We start from the raw sequence: 22,003 nt of genomic DNA, 5'->3' as shown, positions 1-22,003 counted from the left end.
GAATACAAATAAGCCAATCAACAAATGGGCTAAGGAAATGAACAGACACTTCACAGAAGAAGATGTACAAGTAATCAACAGATATATGAAAAAATGTTCAACATCCCTAGTAATAAGGGAAATGCAAATCAAAACTACCCTAAGATTTCATCTCACCCCAATTAGAATGGCGATTATCAAGAATACAAGCAACAATAGGTGTTGGCGAGGATGTGGTGAAAAAGGAACACTCATACATTGCTGGTGGGGTTGCAAATTAGTGCAGCCACTCTGGAAAGCAGTGTGGAGATTCCTCAGAAAGCTTGGAATGGAAACACCATTTGACCCAGCTATCCCACTCCTTGGCCTATACCCAAAGGACTTAAAATCAGCATACTACAGAGATACAGCCACATCAATGTTCATTGCTGCTCAATTCACCATAGCCAGATTGTGGAACCAACCTAGATGCCCTTCAGTTGATGAATGGATAAAGAAACTGTGGCATATTTATACAATGGAATATTACTCCGCAATGAAGAATGATAAAATTATGGCATTTGTAGGCAAATGGTCGAAATTGGAGAATATCATGCTAAGTGAGATAAGCCAATCTCAAAAAACTAAAGGATGAATGATCTCGCTGATAAGCGGATGAGGACATATAATGGGGGGTGGGACGGGCTAGCATTAGGTTTAGGGTTAGGTTTAGAGTTAGGCTAAGGAGAGCAGTAAGAATGAAGGAAAGAAGGACTGTGTAGAGGGAAAAGAGGGGTGGGAGGGGTGGGAGGGGTGGTAGGGGTGGGGGGGAGGGGAAAAATATAATAAACATCATTACCCTATGTAAACGTAAAAAAAAATAAAAATAAAAAATAAAAAAAAATAAATAAAATAAAGATTACCTCCCAAACCATAAAAAAAAAAAAAAAAAAAAAAAAAAAAAATCTTACTGGTAACAATTTATTGTTGAATGGTCAACAATACTGATGGATAAAGGAGGACTTTGTTGTTTTTCCTTTAAGAAGATAGCTGTGAAAGGATGACAATTGAAAGGCTTTGGTGACACCTTTAATAAAAATGCAAGAGGATTATGCTGCGCACATACTTCTGAAAAGCTGAGGTGACTTTAAAGTCACATGGTGAACAAAGCAGGGGACTCACCCACTGAAAGAAACCCAAAAGGTAACCCCTTTGGAAATATACAAAATCATCTTTTTGTGTTGCAAATCCATTTCTCAGAATGTGTGTTATTTATACCAAGTGAGATAGACTTATGCAAAAATAAAGATTTTGGGATTTTAAATCTGACTTGAGAAAGAGAGAACCTGCCAACTGAACTGTGAAACCACCTCTTTATCAGAATTCATATTAGTTTGAAATAGCACAAGGACACACGTCTTCTAAATCAGATTTAAAAAACTCTTGTCCTGCTAGTTGTGATCTCATTGTGTATACACAACTAGGAAAGGTTCAAGGGAGTTGCAGAGAGTGAGGGTGGAGACCCTGCTACGCACCCTCACCCCAATAAAATCAACTTATTTGATGATTAAAAAATAAAAGTATCCTGAAGAATGTCATAAAACTTGGAGAATCAAGACCCTCAGGTGGGTAGAATCTAAGACACTGGCTCATTTACCCTCCTGACTACTTACCCAGGGTGTCTGAGGGTGACTTTAGGACCCAGATTCAAGATCCTGCTCCCCTTTATTCATCATGGGCTATGAAGTCACAGTCTCTATAGTCATCAGCCATGTCTGCAACGTCCCTGTTCACATTCCTCATTCTACTTATCCCTGAACCTAAAGGGCTCTGTATCCCAGAGGAGTCCACATCCTGGAGGAGCTCATTAAAAACAAAATAATTACCCAGTACTGCCCTAGGAAAATTTCTCTCAGAGTCCTGTATTTCTGACTGATCACAGCCACTGATCACTCCTGACTACACTGTGGGGCAAGGTAGGGGGGATGGAGAAAAGCTCCATGATGCACGCTTACCCATTGCCTTGTCTAAGGAATGGAACAATCTTGTGTAACTGGAGCCTCCATTTTGGGAGGTGAATAACAGTAAAACGATAAATTAAGCAAAAACCTGACTGTGAATGTCTCAGGAGTATAAGAGTTTATGCTTTACCCTGTGGACAAGAAGCTATCAGTAATCTCTGAGATGAGTACCACCATGAAAGATACATATTTTGGAAATTTTCCAAGGGTGGAAGAATCTGACTCCTCATAAACATACCCCAGGAGATATGCCTTCCATATTTACAGGGATCAGAATTCAACAACCCAAAGATATGCAGATATACAGGAAGGACAGGAATAAAAGATGAACTCTCCCAGGTCATGTTCCATTTTTCCTCAGGTCAAAAGAGAAAAGAAATTCCAGATTTTCATCCCACTGAGTTAATTCTAGCTTCTTACCTCTTTAGGAAAATTTTAATAGTATCCATCACCACCATCCCCCCAACTAGTATCTAGATCAGATTACCTCACTGTCAGCTTTTCCTTACCTGCAAATGATTATAAAACTATAATTGATATTTATAACTCCTTCCACACCTGCTGTTCCATGTTTCCTTTTTCATCACTTCAGCTAGATTCAACCTTCAATCCTAGGGAATCTAAATCCTCAGTATTTTTCCCTTTATTGGGTTACTGTAATAGTTTCCCATTAACTTTTACTTGTGACACATCTCCAAAAAAAATCTCCTAGATATCAGAATGGTCTCTTAGTGGGAAGCAAAATTCTGTGAATATGTTATTTGACTTAATAATTAAAGATGTCCTGCTACCATCCCTTTGATTCCCAGAAGTGTGAATCATGTATATGGGAAAAACACCATCATATACGGGTTTCTGGTTCAAAATACATGTCATATTCTGTAAGAGACTACAATTACTTTACTGGAACTACTAATTTTTGTTATTCTGTTTACTACTTTGTTTCCAGCACTTGAAAAAATGCTTGAAATAGAGTAGATTCTCATTAAATATTTGAAGTACTGCTTTCTTTGTGGCACATGTACTAAAACCCAAATGACACAGAGAAGATGACCACAGGGAGAAGCATTTCAGAATGAGAAATGGCAGGCAGGTTAGTATAACTGAAGATTGTGAATAGTGGGAAAGAACCCAAATACCCAGCACTAGTTTGTACCTTGTTACCTGTTGTTAAGACATTTTAGGAGATATCACTATTCCACATCTCTTTATCTATCTACTATTCTGTAGACCAAGGAAAAAGACCAACTGGGATATGACTGCAGTAGCCTGTCCAAAAGGCAGAAAGAAGATGGAAAAGAAGGAAGGAAAGTGATATGAGATACAGATTAGAAGGAAGAGAATGAAATGAAATGATATCAAGGAAAAGGAATACAGGGTGTGTTCCTTGGTATCTTGGTTGAACTGTGATTAAAGTTACATAAGGTTAGTTATCTCCATAAAAATAATTACCTTTTATAGCTTAAACTACAATAAGCAAGCATCTTTTAAATCCTTAACTTTTTCCTAGTATTTTATACACCAAAGAAATAGAATAAATGCTGTTCTTCAAATTAAAAAAAATGAAGTAATTAAATGAACCACATAGACCAGCAGTTCCAAAACAACACTTAATAATAGTATACAAGAGGAATGGTACTGATAGAATGCCTTTAGTAATTCAAAGTGAGACACTGGTTTTTGGACTGTCTCAGATGTATTATTATCCCATGTTGAAAAAGCACCCATGTATTTCTATTATACTGAGGATCTTTATCTGAAATGGTCACTGAATCTTAGCAAATGCACCCTTTCAAAAACTATGTCCACATTTTTTAAAGGATTTAAATATTTTAATTGAAGAAATAAAATACAGAAAAACAGTAGCTCCATAACTATACAAATGGTAAATTAAACAGTATCAGAAAACGTTTTAATTTATACTATTTAAATTTCATTCATTACTTTAGTATAATAACTCATCTCGGCATCTACAATTTTAACAAATGTCTGGAATGTTTTTTGTTCAGAAACAGATGCTGGTCTGACAGAAACACATTTGAAAAGATTCTTTTTCTGGTCATAGTTTCCAACACACCTATGAACTCGGCCTCTAATCAGTCTCGGAAGTTCACGATCCTGTTTTTCAAAACATAAGTATTTTTAAAAATTATTACTTCATCCAAATTTTAATTTTTTAACATATAATGTAGCAACTAGATAGGCCTCACCCTACAGTTTTCTCACCTGAGTCAGGGCCCCACTGCTGACAAAGACTGTAACAGTTAATTATATATGGATGCCCTGTCACAGAGTAAAGAACCTAACTTGGATAGGGCTTGTTACAAGATAGCAAGATGCTGCTTCTTAAAAGACTTAATAATTCCTGATGTAATGGCACATAAATTATCAACTCTTCTGTCAGACTGCCTGAGTTCCACTTTCAATATATAGCAGAACAGATGGTTCAAATCAACTAACTCCCAGCTAGGAAGCAAAATAGCTGGACTTTTAAAAATTGTTTAAAATCCCCTGCACAGGCATCAGAGACATATCAAAGCAGTGAGGAATTAAATAAACCTCATTTGGGAGAGCATGGAAGTTCAGGATGAGGATTGATTTGGGGGGTGCATCTCCTTTAAGGTATCTTACCAATTACAGAAAGGTAATTTACAGTCTAAGAACTGAGTAGAGATTTTAAAAATCTGATGGCCCCAAGGAAAGAGATTCTAACAGTCACTCCCAACCCACCCCAGGTTTAGGATTGCAACCAAAACAAAGCTACACATTAGAGGGAACTGGTTAATCAGAATAAAAGACCAGAAATCTCCAAATCCCCTCAATCATGAATAAAACTAAAGCATTCTGAAATTGCTTTCACTTAAAAGGTCATAAAAAGCACTTAAAATAAATGATGATTTTAAAAAAGAACTACAATAAAACGAATTTCCCGTCTTCAAAAGTCACCATTAAAAGTGAAAAAAGCTTGGGGCTGAGGCTGTAGCTCAGTGGCAGAGGGCTTGCCTGGCACTTGTGAGGCACTGGGTTCTGTCCTCAGCACCACATAAAAATAAACAAATAAAATAAAGGTCTTCTGTTCACCTACAACTACAAAAAAAAAAACAATTTTTAAATAACAGTACTGAGACATAATTTTTTTAAAAAAAAGTGAAAAAGCAAACCATGGAGTATGAGAAAAATATTTGCAGTAAATGTTAACAAAAAAATTGTACCTAAAACTTTTTTTTTCAAAAAAAATCCCATAAATCAATAAGAAAAAGGCCAATATTTCAATAGGAAAAAATAGCAAAGACCTAAACAGACTTTATGAAAGAAGATTTTTAAATGGCCAGTAAACATATGAAATGGTGCTCAACAACACCAGGACAGAGAAATGAGATAACACTAAACTTACTATGGAAGACTACAATAAAAAAGACAATACTAAGTATTGATAAGAATACAGAGAAACCATGACTCTCCTATACTCCTTGTTGATGTGTGAACTGATACAAACCACAGAAAATTCTTTGGCAATAACCACTGTATTAGCTCTTATAATCTGACAATTTTACTTCTACTAATACATCAAAAAGAAATGCATGCATATGCACAAGAAATATACACAAGAAAGTTCATATTCATTATGCTTATTATTCATAACTGCAAAACACTTTTCAACTAGCCCAAATACCCATCAACAATAAAATGAAATTCTAAATTGTGGAATATTTGCATAACTGAATATATACATAGCAACATATATGCAATAACATGCAATAACATAGATGAATCCTATAAACACTGTATTGAGTGATAACAACCATACATTTTAAAAAGAAATACCATATGATACTATTTATATAAATTTAAAAAGCAGGTATAATTAATTTATGACATGAAAAGTCAGAATAGTAATTACTTTTAGGTAGGAGGCACTGAATGGGAAGAGTTACAATGGGGCTTCAGAGGTGATTGACCACATTTTACTTCTTAACACGGAAGTGTTCACTTTGATGCTTCATAGAGTTAGACAGTTATGATTTGTACACTTTTGTGTATATGTTATACTTCAATAACCAGGTTTTAAAAAACAAACTGGAAAAATAAATATTCAAGATATTGAAGTAATTAACATAACAATTACTATTTCTTGATTACCTACTGTATGTCAGGCACTGTGCATTTGTTTTATCATTTTATCTTCACAACCACCTTTCAAAGTAGGAATTCATCTCCCCATTTGCAGATTTTTTAAAAACCTGAAGCTCAAATAGTTTGAGCTGCTTACTTATGTCATAAGGCTGGTAAATGGTGACATATACTAACATTGGAATCCAAGTGTGACTTCAGAATTGAGGCCAGTTTCAGTATTAAAGTCAAGCCCTTTTACAAAATATGTGGGTCTTATAAGGTTACCAGCCTCCTTTAGGATCTCCAGCATTTTTTATCACCAAGCCTCTTGCCCATATCCTAGGCCACTCCTGCCTTAACTTCAGAATTCCTGCCCCCAACCCTTTACTTACTAACTCCACACTGTGGTAATGATATACTACTTGTAGCTTCCTAAACAAATCAGACTTTCTCTTAGCTTCATGTCTTTGCATATGCTGCCCCCTCACCTTAAAATCAAACTTCCCTACCTCTTGCCCTACCAACACTTTGGCTTAGTTGGCTCTTATGAGTTCTTAAATATCTAAGATAATATAGATTATGATCTCCTTTGAAAGTCTTTCTCTGATTTGATCCACCCTTCTACGTGTAGCACCCTGTTTATACATCTATCATACCATAGTGTAACATAATCTGTCTTTCTCTTTGAGATTATAAATTCTTTGAGAAAAGGGGCCATAACCACTTATATTTCACATTATATCCCTTGCACCTAGTGCAGTGCTTGGCACACAGAAGGCTCCCCAGGTTAGTTTAACAAACCATTTTAATATTTGAATGAAAAGCAAACAAAATATTTAAAGTACTAAACAAATGGAATTTCTATTGCAATGAAATTATAGCCTGCATTTTTGTTTTGTTGGCAAAGGCTTTACAAAGAATGCTTTTAAAAATACTTACGATTTCATAAAATACACAAGGCAGAGTATTTTTCCCATCTCTCATAAGAAAATTCTTTGAATGATATGGGCCAGGTGTAACAGCTGAATCGAGAACAGCTAAACCACATTGAAATAAGGGGGAAAATCAATGTTGGAAATGCAAATAAAATGTAACAAAGATGTTGATATTTAAATTCTACATCAACCTCTTGTAGTTCTATTTATAGTAATAAAGAAGATATTTTTTAAAGGAATGGTATTTCTGAAATAATTTTAAACTAAAGAAAAATTTGAACCCTTTCTTAATTAGAAACAGATTATAGGTCAAGTCTGTACAATTGAAAATGGTGGTCCATCTGAAGCTTTTTCCATACACTGTGTTCTCTCCAGTGGTTAAATCCCCAGACCAGTCTACTGCATTATAGTAACAAGTACACAGGCATGACAGTTTAATAGAAAAACACTGAATTATAATCAGAAGTCACGCATTCTAGTCCCAGTTCTTCAACTTACTAATATTTTATAACATCAAGAAAACTGGTTTTTAAATTTATTTTTATTGTATGTTTTTCGAGTATAAACAAAATACACATATATATATATATATATGGTATTGAAAATGTGAAACAATTAGTACAGATAAGCAAATTAACATATTCATCACCTTTCATAGTTACCTTTTTGCATGTGTAAGAGCACCTAAGATCTACTCTCTGCAATTTTTCAACATACATTAATATTAACTACAGTACTCCAGCAATACATTAGTTAGATCTCTAGGCTTACTCATTGTACAACACTGAAAGTTTTTATCCTTTCACCTACATCTTCCCATTTCCTTCCCTTGAAGAAATTGTTCAACCTCTTTACAAAAGCTCTTTTTTTTTTTTTTGTGGTGCTGGGGATTGAACCCAGGGCTTTGCGCTTACAAGGCAAGCACTCTACCAACTGAGCTATCTCCCCAGCCCCAAAAGTTGTTTCTTTATCTATAAAAGTCCTAATCCTAATTCATGCTTAGTTTCAAAATTTTTATCAAATTACATTATTTATTCCTTCAATAACCATATACTGACTACTGGTAGTGGGCATTTGATATTTTGAGGTCCACTTAAATTTACCCTAATAAGATCCAGATTTTCCTTCAGAAAACCTCTACTGGAAACCAAATCTATTCCATTCTTATATTTGGATGAGCTTTGTCCCCATCCCAAGATCCAAGGGTTACCTGTGATTGACTTAAGCTACTCAGCATAATCCACTGCCCAAATATACAGTTCAGGGTTTCAGTGATGGGTATGTTACCCATTGTCAGAAACAATGATAAACAAAAGTTCATTCATTAATTTCTGGGAAAGAGCAACCAAAAGAAATTCATCTAAGAATGTGACAGTACAGTGTACATCTAAAACAGGTCAGGAAAGGCTTGTGTTTCTTTTGAAAGCTTCTAGACACTGCATTCTTTGACTTATGATTCCTTCCTCCATCTCAAAGCTGTCAAGGTAGTATCTTCCAAACTCTTCCTGACACTGACCTTCCTGCTTCCCTCATATAGTTACATCAGGCCCACAGATAATCCAAGATAATCTTCCCACTTTGAGATCCTTAATTTAACCATATCATCCAAGTCCCTTCAGCCACATAATGTAATATTCATAGGCTTTGGGAATTAGGACACAGACATCTTAGGGGCCAACAGTCTGTCTTCCATAGGCACTATTATTAAAACTGCAATTCTTTGAATATACTTCAGGGAGCAGCAAAAATAAGACTTTTATTTCAAAGGAAAAGAACTAACCCGAGATAGAAGTTAAAGCAATGAAGAAACACCATGGCTAAATCTCAAAAGCAATATTGGATGAAAATGCAAGTTATGTATTTCTATAATACATAAACCAAAAATGTGTATTACAAAGCTAAAAATATCATAAGACATAAAAGATACAGTAATTATCCCAAGAGAAACAAATATATGGGGGCTTTAAATATACACCTATGACATAGGCATATGGATATTTATTATATTCTCTGTACTTTTCCATGTCTGTGTTATTTCATAATTTAAATAAAGTAGTATTTATTTAATTTAAATAATGGAAAGAAATGTTTTGAATCTCTACATCTTATCTTTTTATTCTAGGTAAAATCAAGTTCCAGAAACGTTCTACGACTCTCCTACTTTTAAATGCTAATTTAGAAAACAGATTAGTTATAGGGTGGTTATTCTTATCAGTATTCTTAATTTTCTTTCAGAGTATTTCAGATATGATTTAATTTATATTTGAATGAGCTTTGTCCCATTCAAACGCTAGACTTAGAACAAGGAGTTTCAGATTCCAGATTCATTTCTGCTGCTAACTAGTTTCATAATTTTACTCAAGCCTATTTCAATTATTTGCCCCATTTCCTCACATAACTCAAGAGGATAGATTACTTGCAAATTTCTTTACAAATTTAACACTATGAATCAGAAGACTACTAACACAAATAACCAAATACTTAACTCACACAAATCAATAACAAACCCAACCAAGAACTTAAGAAAATTCTAATAAACCATATCTTCCTTTTGCAAATTTTTTTCAGATTCCACAGGTATTCCTATCAACACTAAAAACTTGTCCAAACATTATGACCTGACATATTTTTGAAGTATTATACCTACCCAACACCTCAAAAAGAAGTACAGTTTTCTGTGCATGTTCACACCAATACTTCATGCTTTCAATAACTGCAGAAATAATTCTTAAAGAATTATTTTTTTCCTTAAACTGCAACTGACATGAGGCTTCCTTTTGAAATACAAAAACATAACATTAGAAAAAAATCTTTCTTTTTTTTCTTCATCATACTTTTAACTTCTGTGTAAAGATTCTAGGTCTTTAAAAGTAAATGTGTCAAAAGAACTACTGAAAGTTTCATTACAATTACTTCCCCAAATTAAAACCATTGTTAGTATATTATAGAAGGATAAACCAGAAGGCAATCAGAGACAAATAATAAGAGAATCATTTATAAAGCATTCATCCACTTATTCATTTGTTCATTAATTCAAACGGCATCTTGTGCCAGATCCTGTGATAGACCTGTGAGTAAAACAATTCCTCTCTCTAATGTGGTCACTCAAGAGGAGATGAAACAGACACATTCATTCATTCACTTCAAAAGTGTTTATTGGGCACCTACTGTGTGTCAAATACAGTTTCTAAGGAAGCAACAGTGAACAAAACCAACAAGATCTCAGCTTCCACATATTTTATAATCTGAAAAGGGACTCCTACAGTAAGTAAATATATAATAGAACATTAGGAATTGGTATATCTACGCATTTTTAAAAACAGGGTAAAAGGACAAAGAAATAGATATGATTTTAAGTGGGTGTTTAAGTGGGGACAGAAAGAACAGCACATATAAAGGCCCTGAGATAGAAATGGGTTTAGCATTTTTGCAGATCAAACTAAGAACACAGTGTAAGATACTAATTTTCAAGGATGGGGACAATTTTCTTTGCCAGAATCAATGTTATAAAGAACACCTGATCAGAGTCTTTTATCAAAAAAAATATTCAATTACTTTACTCCCTCCCTCTCCTCCTCCTAACCACAATTCTAATATGACTCCTATTGAAGATCAATGTCATAGGGAGCCACTGTTACTAATGTGACTAAGTCATACCATTCTTATATACAAGGAAAAAAAGTTGAGAATCACTATAAAATATGCTACACTGGTCCCATGTATACTGGTCTCTAGAGAGAAAAGAAAAGCAGAATTTACCCAGATGGCCTACTGAAAAGACTGCTTTTTCAGATATATGGACAAAACAAACATGGGCTAACAACAGTATGAAACTATTACCATTCCCAAGCTTAAAGGACAAAGAAAAGAAATAAAATTATCAAATCCATGAAAGCCAGACTCCTGGAGGGATTATGTCATGTAGGGACACAGCCACTTCTATCAGTACAACATTTTAGAGAAAAATGGGAAAACAAAACCTCTCCACCCACCCTTTGACATCCTCCCAATGACTCCCATTGGGTGATCTTTAGCAGAAGCCAGCAAGTAAGGGATCCCAGGCACTATGTAGATGAATCAGCCTTATAGGGTACAGAGAAGAGCAGATGAAGAATCCACTGGGCCTCGGGGGCAGGGGTAAGAAAGGGAAGAATAACCAGCACACAAAATATACAGAAGACATTTATAAAGAATAATTAGAATACTGTACATAAAAAGAATGTGAAGTTCAGGTACAGATATAGAGAAGAATATAAACCAAAGAAGGGATTAATTAGAGTGCATGCCATGTTTGGAGAACTGTGCACAGTTTGGAATGACAAACACATTGACAAATTAGCATAATGTGGAATATGAGACTGGAAAGTTAGAATAGGACCAAATGATAAAGTAGAAACCAGCAAACAATGGCCTGCATGCTAAATCTAACCTGCCATATATTTTTTTACACTTTTGCTAGAACAATGCCATGCCCATTCATTTACATATTGCCTATGGTTGCTCCAAGTTACAGGGGCCAGAGATAAGTAGCATAGTTGTGTAATTGCAACAGAGATAGTAAGCCCCATAACGCCAAAAATACTTATTATTTGGCCCTTTACAGAAAAATGTTTCTGTTCTCTGTTGGGAAAAAAAATACATAAGAATGGCATACAAAGAGTTGAATAATTTCTGAAAGCAAAGAATAAATTGTTATCCTAATAATCAGTAAGCAGTGAAACCCAGAATCCACTAGGAAATTCTAAAGTAGTTATGAAAAAGAGCAGCTACCTGCTAAGAAAATATTTTATAAACTAACAATCATTGCCTCCAATGGAACTGGATATTTACGCTAATCAAGTAACATATACCAGGGGATTGATTTCAAATATTCTTACCTCTGTAACTTTCTAAATATCGATGTACTTCACATTTTGAAAACATAAAGTCATTCATTAATATTTAAATGTTTACCTTCAGAGTGTTTTCTTCTGGAATATCATTCGTTTTTTTCTTAAATTGATTTTGTTGAAAATTGGGCTTAAATGCTTGCAATGCACTGTTTTTGTCTAGGCCTTTTATTGTGGAGCCAGAAACTTTCGACAAACGCATCTGCCTGAGTACCTCAGTTTCTCTGTGATGAGATAAATTAGGAGGTTCAGAAACTCTTAATTGTTTCTGGGGTTGAGCTCCCAAATTCACTGGAAAAGAATTTATTTCATCATTTGTCACTAGGTTTGTTCTTTTACTTTGAGGTCTAAAGTCATTTTTATCCCAAGTTTTCAAGCTGGTATTTTTGTTGCCATCTCTGTAGATGTAATAGGAAAAAAGAAAAAGAAAGGGAAAAAAGGGAAAAAATTTAGTTCTATATACTTTTTTAAATTAAAAAACAATCATAAAAATTTTTATTTATATGGCAATTCCTGGTTTACAAACTACTTTGTGACTAGTTTGAAATTCCAAACACATCATCACAACACCCTACAATATATTACCTCTCTTTCCAGATGAGGAAAAAGAGCATTAGTGAGGAAATAATATACCCAAAGTCATATATCAAGTTACTAACAAGTTTAGAACCAAGAGACCACTATGCTGTATATTTTTAAACTATGCCAGCCTTCATTTGATAGCGGCTATCTCTAAGTGGAAAGATTTTACTTGATATTTTTATACATTTATTTTTAAATCACTAAAAAATGTAAATTTTTAAAGTTAAATTATTGGTGATTTTAAATCACAAGAAAAATGAACACAGGGTAGATAACTATTTGATTAGATATTCTGTGCTTTTACTGTGTAGCTAAAAAGCCCTACTAATCAATCTGTTGTAGTATTTACTAATAACTACATTAATGTAAATGGAGTTGTATCAGCTGATAAGAACATGTTGCTAATGAGGCTAAAATCAGAAGGGTGTTTCCTAAGTATGCTAATAAAGTTCCAAAGGAAAAAAACTAGTACAACTCACAAATTCTTTTTTTTTTTTTTTTTTTTTTTGCAGTGCTGGGGATTGAACCCAGGGTCTTGTGCTTAACTCTACACAAATTCTTAATTCTGAATAATTTTCCTGGAAATATCACCAGTATTTTTACGAGAGAGCAATCAATACAATCCATCTCTTGTTTAAGAGAATAATCCAAGAAAAGGTCTAGGTTTGCTGGTGATAAGAACAAATCTAGGTTTTATAGGACCTGAAGTTTATATAATTCAGAAAGTACAGTTAATAAATTAAGTGCAAAACTGTGAACAAGATGGAAAAAAATCACAGTTTAAAAATTTAAATTATACCACAAGCATCACAATATCCAGGAAAAATATGACTAGGATTATTATTTATTAACTGCCTGTTATACAGACTTTTTTCCAACACTGATCACCTCCTTTTCCTATGACAACAATTGTTACTTTATTTCAGTAGAGTACAGAAATACAATTCTGTCTTTCCTCTCTCATGGCTATTCATATTATTTTTATTATTTATAGTCTAGAAAGATTTCTTTCAGTTTCACAACTAATAGTACATCTAACATCAGCAACATTTTAACTCAGAAGATATTCCTGGCCTGGCGACTATCCCTGGGAGAACTACAGTCCTTTCAGCTTTGTAGTGTGGCCCACACAGAGATGCTGTCTCAGAAGCCAGTCCAACTCAGTCATCCTCAACACCCCAACCAGATCACGAAGTCCAAGTTTCAGGAGCTTCTAAGCAGGGAAGCAGCAGTAGCTCCCTTGAATCATTCTTTTTGGAGAAAATATAGGTCCAGATATTCAAGAAAGTCCCCAAGAGCAAGCTGTTGCTGAGTCCAGATGGACATAAAGATAGGGCTGCCCACACATTAGCCAGGGCCTATAGACCCAAAGGCATCATCAGAATATAGTGGGTGACCCTAGACTAAATTACACTTTATAAGGTTCAAGTTGCTGCCTTCTTTTCTGGACCATGGATGGGGACATGACTTTGAAGAGGACAATGTACATAGGCCTTGCTGTGTAAACATCATTAGTTTCATGGTAAATTCTCCTTTGTTAATGAAAACTATCACACTTTTTGTCATTAATTCTTTATTTGAATTGGTACATTATAATTATACATAATGGGATATACTTTGTAGCATATTATACATGCATATAGCATTATTTCATTCTGAATACCTCTGTTTTCCTCCCTCCTCCCCCTTCTCTATTTTATTGGTATCTTTTTTAATTTCATGAGCTCCTTATTCTGCCTTTTGTTTTTCTTTTCTTTTTTCTCTCTAGCTTCCACATATGATAGAAAACATATGACCTTTGACTCTTTTTTTTTTTTTTGACCTTTGACTTTCTGAGCCTGGCTTTTTTTGCTTAACATAATGCTCCCAAGTTCCATCCATTTTCCTGTATTTCATTCTTCTTTATGGCTGAGTAAAACTCCACTGTGTACATATCCCACATTTTCTTTATCCATTCATCTGCTCACACAGACCTAGGCTATTTCCATAACTTGGCTATTGTGCACTACACTACTAACATGGGCATGCATGTATCACTGCAATATGATGACTCTAGTTCTTTTGGATAAATACTGAGAAGTGGTAGAGTTCAGTAATATGGTAGTTTCATTCCCCGTCTTTTCAGGAAACTCCATACTGATTTCCACAGTGACTGTACTAATTTACAATCCTACCAATAATGTTTAAGTGTTCCTTTTTCCCCATATCCTTGCCAGCATTTATTATTATTCGTGTTTTTGATTATTGCTATTCTAAATAAACCTCCTACACTTTGAATAACCTACTGAACTAAATCACAGTTCAGAGCAACAGGAAAACAAACAAAAGCTCCTTAAACTGCCATAAAAGTACAAAATTTATACTGTAAATTTTATAATACACAGTGTTCTAACATTCTTTAAAAGAATATGTATAACATATTTAAAAATTATGATGACCCTGCAAATCGTTGCACACAATTATTGGAGAAGTGAGACTAAAAACACCTAAGAAAGAAGTCAGAACTTAGGTTCAAAGCCAAAAATCATCTAAAAGAAGGGAGCTATTGAAGTGGAGAAGCACACTAATACAAAGAAAAGACAACATACTAATTTTAAGATAAAGAAATTAAAATTCTCCTCCCCCTTCACCAAATGCCTGTGAGGACATGGAAACATCTGGTTCATAAGTATTTAAGCTAAAGTTAAATTACCAGCAATTGCCAAAAAGCTTAAAGATCTCAATAGGTTATACATTTTTTTTTGAGTAGGTTATACATTACAAGAAATGTTGGAGTTCCTCAAGTTGAAACAGAAAGATGATAAAGAGCAACATGAGATTATATGTATAAAACTTATTGGCAAAGTTAATATGTAGATAAAAACAAAACAGCCAATCATCTGTACTCACAGGTTTCCACATCTACAGATACAACCAACCACAGCTCAAAAATATTTGGAAAAAAATAGTGTCTGTACTGAACAAATACAGACTTTTTCCTTGTCCTTATTTCTTAAACAATATAGGATGATTACTATTTACACAGAATTTATATTGTATTAGCTACTGTATATAATTTAGTGATTATTTAAAATTATAATGTGGATGACGATAGATGACGTGTAAATATCATAGTTACTAGTATAGAAACTTCCAAAATGCAATTCTTTCTAAGAAAGGAGGAAGAGATAAAGGAGAGGGGAAGGGCAAAGAGGAGAGGGGAAGGGCAAAGAGGAGGAGAGGGAATATACAAGAATAGAAGACAAATTTTAAGTAGACTCACCTCCAACCACTTTGGCTTCTTGCAGTATTTGATTGAATACATTTATTAGAGAGAGAATCTTGACTTCTCAGGGGATGAGAAACTGAAGGTGGTATTTGGCTTTCAAGGAAATATGTCTTGTTAAATATAAATAATTTGTTTTCAAATAAATAAACGTAAAATATACACAAAAAAATGGCATCAGACACACATTTATTGGCTTCTATTTTTTCCACATACCCTGTATTCATTGTTTTCGTTAAAGGAGCCAAGTCTGGATTCATAGCTTCCCAGGCCCAATCTCAAAAGAATAAGAACACAGACCAAAGTAAAATAGGTGGTATTGTTCAAATTAACTATTTTATATTTATTTGACTTGGAAAGTGTAAAAACTTGAAGATAAAGGGATCATCTTCAATAGCATTTTATTGTTGAATCTGCCATAGCCTGCCCTGATTTTTATAGTTGTCTTTCTTCCCCTTGATATTTTAAGCAAAGATAATACATTCTAATATAGAATCTTATACTTTGTAATATAAAAATTCTAATATTTTATCTTATACTTGTAACATAAATGCAGTGATCCCAATTTTTTATTCGATCCCACAGCAATAAATACATCTAACCCATAACAGACATACATAATGTGTGTGAGAGAGATGAACAGAGGCAGACAAAAAGAGATTAAGAGAACATAACAAAATTTCACCAACAAATCTTATCCTTCCTATGTATGACACATACTGATGTCTTCTATTATACTCTAGTCTCTTCTATTTCCTTTTCTACAAATTGGTTATATCCCAGGCCAACTACTGAGTCAAGACAAAATTTTGGAAAACACTTATGTAGTTATTTCCCTTACCCAGTGTAAGAATCTGTGACAAACAGTAATTGTAGTAAGAGCTTGAAGGGTTCAATAATTGAGGAAAATGCACATTTCCTTATGAAGTAGGTCCTACTTCTTATTTTTCAAGGTCAACATTCAAGCTACTTATTAAAAATATTTTAAGTGGTGGAGAACTTTTTCATTTTTTCCATATTTTTATTGGTATTATAGTTGTACATATTGGTGGGATTTGTTGTTACATATTCATAGTACATAAATGTAATTTGGCCAATATCATTCCCCAGTGCTTACCCTTTCCCTCCCCTTCCTCCTCCTCTATGACCCCTTTCCTCATCTCTACTGATCTCCCTTTGATTGAGATTCTACCCCTCCACACACACCTTTATTTTCCTTTTTCCTCTCTAGCTTCCACATGAGAGAAGTCAAATGACTCTTGACATTCTGAGTTTGGCTTATTTAGCTTAACAATTCTGAAGGTCCATCCATTTTCCTACAAATGGTAGAATTTCATTTTTTATTTATGGCTAAGACTACATTGTGTATCTATACCACTTTTTTTTATCCATTCATTCACTGATGGACACCTAGGTGGGTTCCATAGTTTAGCTATTGTGAACTGTGCTGCTATATAGTTAAGCATGTTTCACTATAGTATGGTAACTGCAATTCCTTAGGATGAATACTAAGAAATGGTATTGCTCAGTTATATGATGGTTCCATTCCTAGTCTTGGAGGAATGGTGGATAATTTTTTAAAAGGTAGAGGATAACCAGATAAATGCTGATTTGTGCCTGCCCATGTGAATTTCTAATTTTCTATCGATAAAAATGGCAATAATAGGAACTTTATACCTCAAACTCCTCTAACATGGAAGAAAAATAATTTTAGAACTACACTAACATCTATTGGAAAACACTAAAAGAAATTAACAAGTACCACTATATATAAAGATCTTTAAATATTCTAGTTGCATAAAATTCCATTAATAATTTTAGAAGTGAGAGGCCTACCCACAAAGCTAAACCAGGATTTTAGTGGTCTCACTTAAATGATAAAATGAACCATAGCCTCACTGTCTCTAGAATTTAATCAAGAGATATAGAAGGCAGTCAACCAATGACCTCTGAGATCTAGAACCAAAAGATTATGTAAACTCCTAGCAAAGGCAACTTAGTTCATATGCTAGTTGAAGCTATAAGGAAGCAAAGTAGATAGGAGTGCCTTAGTCCATTTAGACTGCTATAACAAAATACCTTTACTGGGTATTTTAGAAATAATAGAAGTTTACTTTTTAACAGTTATAGAGGTGGGACGTCCCATATCAAAGCACCGTAGATCAGGTATCCAACAAAAACTCACTCTCTCCTTCACAGATGGCACCTCTTATATGACAGAAGAAGCAAAAAGCTCCCCCAGATACATGCACAGTTGTATGTCATAAATCTCATGTATAAGGGCAGAAACATCATGACTTAATCAACTCCTATGGGCCCCATCTTTTAATACTACTATCACATTGTTGATTAAGTTTCAACATATGAATTTTCAGACCACAGCAGAAAGTAAAGAACCAGCAAATGAAGAAAAGCAAAAATGCCATAAGAAGAGAAAAAAGAAATTAGAACCAACCACCAGAAATCCCTGGGCTTCTACCCTTCCTAAAGTCTAATTTTTTTCCACATTTTTCCTGTGTTCCATGCATACTTACCCCTGTTCCTGAGGCAACTTGAGTTTTTCCAATCTTTACTATAAATGTATAGATCATAAAATCTGTATCTGTTCAAAAAAATATATCTTTGCAATGTAGGTTACTACGTCATTAGAACAAATATAACATACTCTATTTAAATGCTAAGCATCCCGTGCAAACAGAAACTCAAGTTCTTGTACTTTAACATTCTGGAAAAGACAAGAAATCTTTGTATTTGTACAGTAAAAGAAGAAAAAAGACTTTCTATACTCATTATAGTTAAGGAAAATTTGCAATTTTCTACAATCCCAGTTACTGTTTCCAGAAAATTTTCACCTTACTCATTTTCTTACCTGTTGGTATAGGAGGGAAATCATAACTATCAGAAGCAGTACTGATACCTGGATCATTTTTAAGTGGATTAGATGTTAACGGCTGTCTATTCCTCTTCTTCTGATTGAACAATGGTACAGGCAAACAGCCTACATTGAATATACCAATAAATTAGTACCTAACAGAAAAGTAATCAGATCTACTTACAGAATAATTCCTAATATGCAATGCACAATTTTAGTGTCTACTTCTGTATGTTAATATATTTAATATATAATTCATTTTTATTGTAAACAAATGGGATACATCTTGTTTCTGTTTGTATATATGTTAATATACATTTTATAGATATATTTCTATGCCCTTGAGTTTATTTTTACATTCTTTTAAAAATCCTAAATAGCCTCATTTATCTCTCTAAAAAGTACTTTTTTGTCCTATCTTAACATTGCTTTAATTCCTCCTGTTTGTAATTAATTCCTATTTCTTCTTTCATCCCCTCTTTGTTTTGCTCATTTCTCTCCTGTGCTTACCTATTACCATATCAACTGTAGAGAATCCAAGTGTACAACATAGGTGAGGACAAATCAAACTTTGAGCAATGCTTTTTAAAACTCCAACCACTCTCTGGATAATACCAGCACATCTTTTAGGGTCATGGTTCTCCAAGTTTAGTTTGACTAGAATTGATATAGAATTTTGCTCTTATAAAATTTTATTTTCATAGATTTGGTCTGGAACCCAAACTCTGTAATTTCAACAAGTACTCCCACTGTTTGTATTGATATTTTTTTTTCTTTTTTTTTTTTTTTTTTTTTTTTTGGTGCTGGGGATCGAACCCAGGGCCTTGTGCTTACAAGGCAAGCACTCTACCGACTGAGCTATCTCCCCAGCCCTGTATTGATATTTTTTATGGGTAATTTTAAGAATGACTTAGAGAGAGACAATATTTAATACAAATGAGAAAGGAAAAAACCTCCCTCTACTTCCTCCATTGGCAGAAATGGGATCTCAAGTTGGGCCAAAAGTCACAATTATAGACTTTAACACCTAGAAGGAACTCAGAGGAAAAGAGGTCCAAAAAGTTTGTCCATCACTTCAAACAAAGTCCCTGGAAGTACCCAGATAGGACTCAAGCTTCCTAAATCATAGTTCAGATCTCTGGTCACTATACCATTGTCCGGTTGATCTGCCATTACTGCACTACAAAATACTGACTCTAAAAACTCTCTAATGAAATACTAAATTATGTGAGCTCTTGAATCAGACTACTTGGGTAATAATTATGTTTTTGAATTACAACTTCAAAATATAAACATGGGCAATTTCCTTAAACTCTCTGCACCAATATGACACAAAATGAGCGGCAGAGTAACATAATTATTAAGATATGAACTCCAGAGCCAGATTCTCAAGTTTACATCCTGGTTCTACCATTTAACAGATTTCTTACTTAACCGCTTTGTGTCTTGGTTCCTTATAGGAAAAACAGGGACAATAATAATAACCTACCTTAGAGTATTGGTGGAAGGATTAAACAAATTCATATGTATCATTAAAAGTCTAGGGACATTCACCATAAATAATAGTTATTATTTTCTTTTTTAAATTTTATTTATTTATTTTGGTGCCAGGGATTTATTTATTTATTTATTTATTTATTTAGGGTCAATCCCTTGAATTCAGGGTTACTTTACCACCGAGATATACCCCAGTCCTTTTTTTGTTGTTGGTGTTGTTTATTTGGAGACAGGGCCTCACTAAGTTGCTGAGGCTGGCCTTGAACTTTGGATCCTTCTACCTCAGTCTCCCACATCACTGGGATTACAGGTGTGCACCACCATGTGCAGCAACATTTTTTTAATGGACAGAATGTCTTTGTTTATTTTTATGTGGTGCCAAGAATCAAACCCAGGGCTTCACACATGCTAGGCAAGTGCTCTACCACTGAGCTACAACCCCATCCCACTATTATTATCTTCATTATACATCATACTCATCCCCTGGTTCTCATCATTCTTGCCCTGTCTTTATATTACCTAGTAAGTTAGGAAATCAGAATGATAGCTCTTAGGAAACATAAGTATTTCTGGAAATATCTTTAACAAGTCAATTACAAATACAATTAACAAAGATCTACTAATTTGCTTTCATCTTAAAAACATAGAACAACTTAAGCACATATGATCTGTAGAAGAACACCAGAGTGAATCTAAGTTTTTATTTTATTCCCACCTCTGCCACTAAATACTTTTGACTGAGTAGTTTATTTTACCTCCTTGGACCTAAAAAGAAAAGAAGCAAGACTCAATATTTCCTCTTTGTTAAAGTTCCTTCCAAAATCTTTCACCTACAAACTACATAAGCTTTATATGGCATATACACAATAAGGAAGCTTCAAAAAATAAAGTTGTTCAATACCTGCTGTACTTCGAGTTGAATTTTCATTTAAGTTTCTTTTCATCTTCTTCTATATCAGTCTATTAATTTTTCTTTTGCATTGTAAATTCAAAAAATGAAGTTGTTTGACCAAACCTTCAAAGAAAGAACCTTGTAACTCATAGTGACTCAACAAAAGAAATTCCCAGCATACTAATTATGGAAATTATGTTTGAAAACTACATTGAAACCTAATAATGTAAACATTGTAGGGAGTCCTTTGCTTCTGAGTAAGTATTTACAACAAAACATTTTTCAGCTCTGTTCAAAATAAGTTATGACTGGGGTGACTAAAACCTTACTTCCTAATACGTACAGATTTTCACATTGTCTATAAAATTTATTTCAGAATCAAAGACACACCATGAGAATTCTAAATCAGATCTATAAAAAGGGAAATGGACTAGAGCATTGGTAAACTCACAGGTAGGAAATACACAGTATTGAACTAGCCATCTGGGAACATGGTCTGTCTCACTTCATGACACTATGCAAATCACCTGCTTTGACCATTAGTTTGAGACTACTAAAAACTAAATCCTCACTTAATATCCAAAACTAATAGAATGATAAATTTCCATTCAGTTTTCACAATTTCTACAAATAAAGGGTTTTTTCCTGTTTTTTTTTTTCTTTTACAACGGATTTGCTGTTGTGATTTTTCCACCCATAGCCTCCTAATATATTTCAATCTCAATTCAACAAATATTTGCCCACTGCATGGGTGAAAAGGAAAGACACACAATTAAGATCATTTCTGCTATAAAATGCCTACCAAATAATACACACAAAACACAACTAAGGAATGATGCAAATCAGACTTAGGTAACTATTAACTTCCAATTATCACTGTAGAAAGAAAACCCGGGAAACATGAGGTGAGGGACTGCGTCTGGTGTCTACCTTAACCTGAAACTAGATATAGTAGGCCCTTTTGAAAATATTCTTGGTC

The 22,003-nt window shown here is 34.1% G+C and overlaps 2 protein-coding genes across 4 annotated transcripts in view; both read right to left on the bottom strand.

Annotated features, from left to right (window-relative positions):
* Positions 1-3,905: 3,905 nt before the first annotated feature.
* Positions 3,906-21,076, bottom strand: Spata22 (spermatogenesis associated 22). 3 transcript variants are annotated; one of them, XM_047546622.1, is made up of 8 exons: positions 21,034-21,076; positions 18,633-18,761; positions 15,980-16,040; positions 15,761-15,859; positions 11,981-12,320; positions 9,675-9,801; positions 7,032-7,129; positions 3,906-4,097 (listed from the first exon to the last, which is right to left on the bottom strand). In XM_047546622.1, exons 1-8 carry the CDS (start codon positions 21,074-21,076, stop codon positions 3,906-3,908), a joined length of 1,089 nt encoding a protein of 362 aa, XP_047402578.1. The 3 variants fall into 3 exon arrangements, with proteins under 3 accessions (XP_047402578.1, XP_047402579.1, XP_047402581.1); XM_047546623.1 differs by having other exon boundaries at positions 18,681-18,761; XM_047546625.1 differs by lacking the exon at positions 18,633-18,761.
* Positions 21,077-21,108: 32 nt separating this feature from the next.
* Trpv3 (transient receptor potential cation channel subfamily V member 3) overlaps positions 21,109-22,003 on the bottom strand; it is a 70,593-nt gene continuing 69,698 nt past the window's right edge. Inside the window, exon 18 of the transcript XR_007107718.1 lies at positions 21,109-21,147. The gene's annotated coding sequence lies outside the window, so the exon portion shown is untranslated. The remainder of the gene's footprint in view (positions 21,148-22,003) is intronic.

Source organism: Sciurus carolinensis, chromosome 3 (assembly GCF_902686445.1).
Source record: "Sciurus carolinensis chromosome 3, mSciCar1.2, whole genome shotgun sequence".
Taxonomy (NCBI): domain Eukaryota; kingdom Metazoa; phylum Chordata; class Mammalia; order Rodentia; family Sciuridae; genus Sciurus; species Sciurus carolinensis.
Note: the sequence above shows the minus strand (reverse complement) of the source record. Positions and strands in the feature narration are given on the sequence as shown.

Coding starts and splice junctions, on each gene's coding strand:
- Spata22 (XM_047546622.1), bottom strand. CDS start 21,076: ATGAAAAGAAACTTAAATGAAAATTCAACTCGAAGTACAGCAG. Junction 9,802..11,980: donor CAGAAGAAAACACTCTGAAG/GTAAACATTTAA, acceptor GTATTTCAAAAG/GAAGCCTCATGTCAGTTGCA. Junction 7,130..9,674: donor ACTTCTTTTTGAGGTGTTGG/GTAGGTATAATA, acceptor AATGTGGTTTAG/CTGTTCTCGATTCAGCTGTT.